The sequence below is a fragment of the Priapulus caudatus genome, unplaced genomic scaffold, assembly GCF_000485595.1.
Source record: "Priapulus caudatus unplaced genomic scaffold, Priapulus_caudatus-5.0.1 Scaffold228, whole genome shotgun sequence".
Taxonomy (NCBI): Eukaryota; Metazoa; Priapulida; class Priapulimorpha; order Priapulimorphida; family Priapulidae; genus Priapulus; species Priapulus caudatus.
In genome coordinates, this window is record NW_014577289.1 from 498,372 (window position 1) to 500,535 (window position 2,164).

The 2,164-nt window shown below is 50.3% G+C and overlaps 1 protein-coding gene across 1 annotated transcript in view; it reads right to left on the bottom strand.

The window, feature by feature from the left end:
* LOC106807677 (putative uncharacterized protein DDB_G0291608) overlaps nt 1-757 on the bottom strand; it is a 54,714-nt gene extending 53,957 nt beyond the window's left edge. The window contains exon 1 of the mRNA XM_014810096.1: nt 470-757. Coding sequence (XP_014665582.1) covers nt 470-653 — 184 coding nt within the window. The 5' untranslated portion in view covers nt 654-757. The remainder of the gene's footprint in view (nt 1-469) is intronic.
* Between the last annotated feature and the right edge of the window lie 1,407 nt (nt 758-2,164).

Sequence of the window (2,164 nt, forward strand, 5' to 3'; positions counted from 1 at the left end):
TGACTGACTAGTCAAGAAATTCAAAGGTCTGTATATTGCTCTTATTTAGCCGCCGATAGTTATTAGAACGCTTATTTAGAACAAAGTCTTCATTGTTATCTTCTAAAACTACAGACCATCCGCTGACCGCTGTGGAGACGTGCGCCGTGCCTCGAATTTGGCGCACGTCTCCACTGCGGACAGCGCTTCATACTTGAACATCCCCGCGGTCGCGTGCGCATATCCCGCGGAACTGCGCGTCTCATCCGCGCGCAGCGCTCAGGATCAACAGCAAAGCTGTGCCACGCAATCTTGTATCATGTCTCTCTGGATCCAGCGGTGTTAAGACGCATCAATCAATCTACACGAAATACACGCTTACAACGCGTCACCAGTGTATGACAGCGTGAAATACAATCCTTGCCACAGCATCATGCCAAGACGTGATCATATTTCACCGAAATGTTGCCGCCGCACGGTTACAACTTACTATCGGCCGTCTCTTTGTGATCGTCGTCATTCGTCTCGCAATCGTCTAGACGCGCCTGGTCGTCGGGAAAACTCTCCCAGTTCCAGTCGTAGAACTCGTTCTGGCTCTGCTCCCAGTCGGACCCGTCGCTCTGGCCGTCCGTCGAGTACATGCTTCTGTCCACTGCCAGCACCAGTGTTGACATGTTAGGCGTTCCTCATCGGGTGGGTGAATCCCTATGTGTCTGTGCAAGTCTGTCTACGCGCGTGTATTTAATAAGCTCCGCAGGCTTGCTCTACGCACCCTGCAGTTCGATCAAGCTAAGTGAAATGCTTGCTAGTAAACCACCAGGCCAGCCGACTGGCTAGCCGCCTCGCTGTCTGACGTCACGCGCCGGCGGAGCGAACAATGACGAGCGGCAGGCGGGGGTGTGCGCGGCGGGCGGGGGATATTCGTCACGAGCGGCAGATATTTCCCCGAGCGACGCGGCAGCGCGTGAATAATTAACGGACAAAAGCGAGAAGCGCTGTTCGGATCACGACGTTATTTTCCCCAAGGATTTCTCCCCCCGCTCCCCATTAGTGGTTTGTGAAACATGCGCGGCAATACCCCCCCCCCTCCCTCATCCCGTTTGCTCCCTCCCTCACCCTTCCCTCACCCGCTCCGGGAGTTTACACTTGGCCGTAGACACGCGCACTCTTGTGTTGGGTCCACGGGCAGCTTGTTCGCGGGCGATGATACAAACAAGACGTGACCAGCAGGTAATGCTGGCGATACGCTGCTCATCAGGACGTGGCGGGATTTGCTTTGTTGTCAGGTCGTCGGGACAAGAGAGGGAGAGAGGGAAGAAGATGGGAGAGAGGGCGAGGTAAGAGAGGGAGAGAAAGGGAGAAGGAAAAGAGCGAGAGAAAAAGTCTATAACCTAATATGGCATTTATCGAATTAATCGAGAGAGCTAAATGTGTTTTATACAGCTGATCCCTTCCTCTCATTAAGGCTAATGCGCGCATGCAGTGCTGCGGCGGCATGACGTAAATGTAATTAATAGTAGATGGAGATGCAAGCGATTTCCAACAAATGTGATATGATTAAATGTAATATTTATATAACAGACAATAGTATAGAATAATTATTGAGGTGTGTGAGGAATTACAAGACCTTTGTGATTGACATAATAATAGTAAGGGAGTGACAATGGGGGATTCTATTTGTTCATGAGAACCCTCTAGATATAATGATATATAATTATAGATAAAGGGATGTATAGATGAATGGACGGGTGGGTGGGGTCATGGATGAATAGATGGATCGATCGATAGATGGATGGATGGATGGATGGATGGATGGATGGATGGATGGATGGATGGATGGATGGATGGATGGATGGATGGATGGATGGATGGATGGATGGATGGAGTGGAGTGGAGTGGAGTGGAGTGGAGTGGAGTGGAGTGGAGTGGAGTGGAGTGGATGATGATGGATGATGGATGGATGGATGGATGGATGGATGGATAGATGGATGAATGGATAGATGACTGGATGGATGGATGGATGGATGGATGGATGGATGGATGGATGGATGGATGGATGGATGGATGGATGGATGGATGGATGGATGGATATATAGATGAATGGATGGATGGATGGATGGAGATGGATAGATGAGTGGGTGGATGGGTGGATGGATGGATGGATGGATGGATGAATGGATGGATG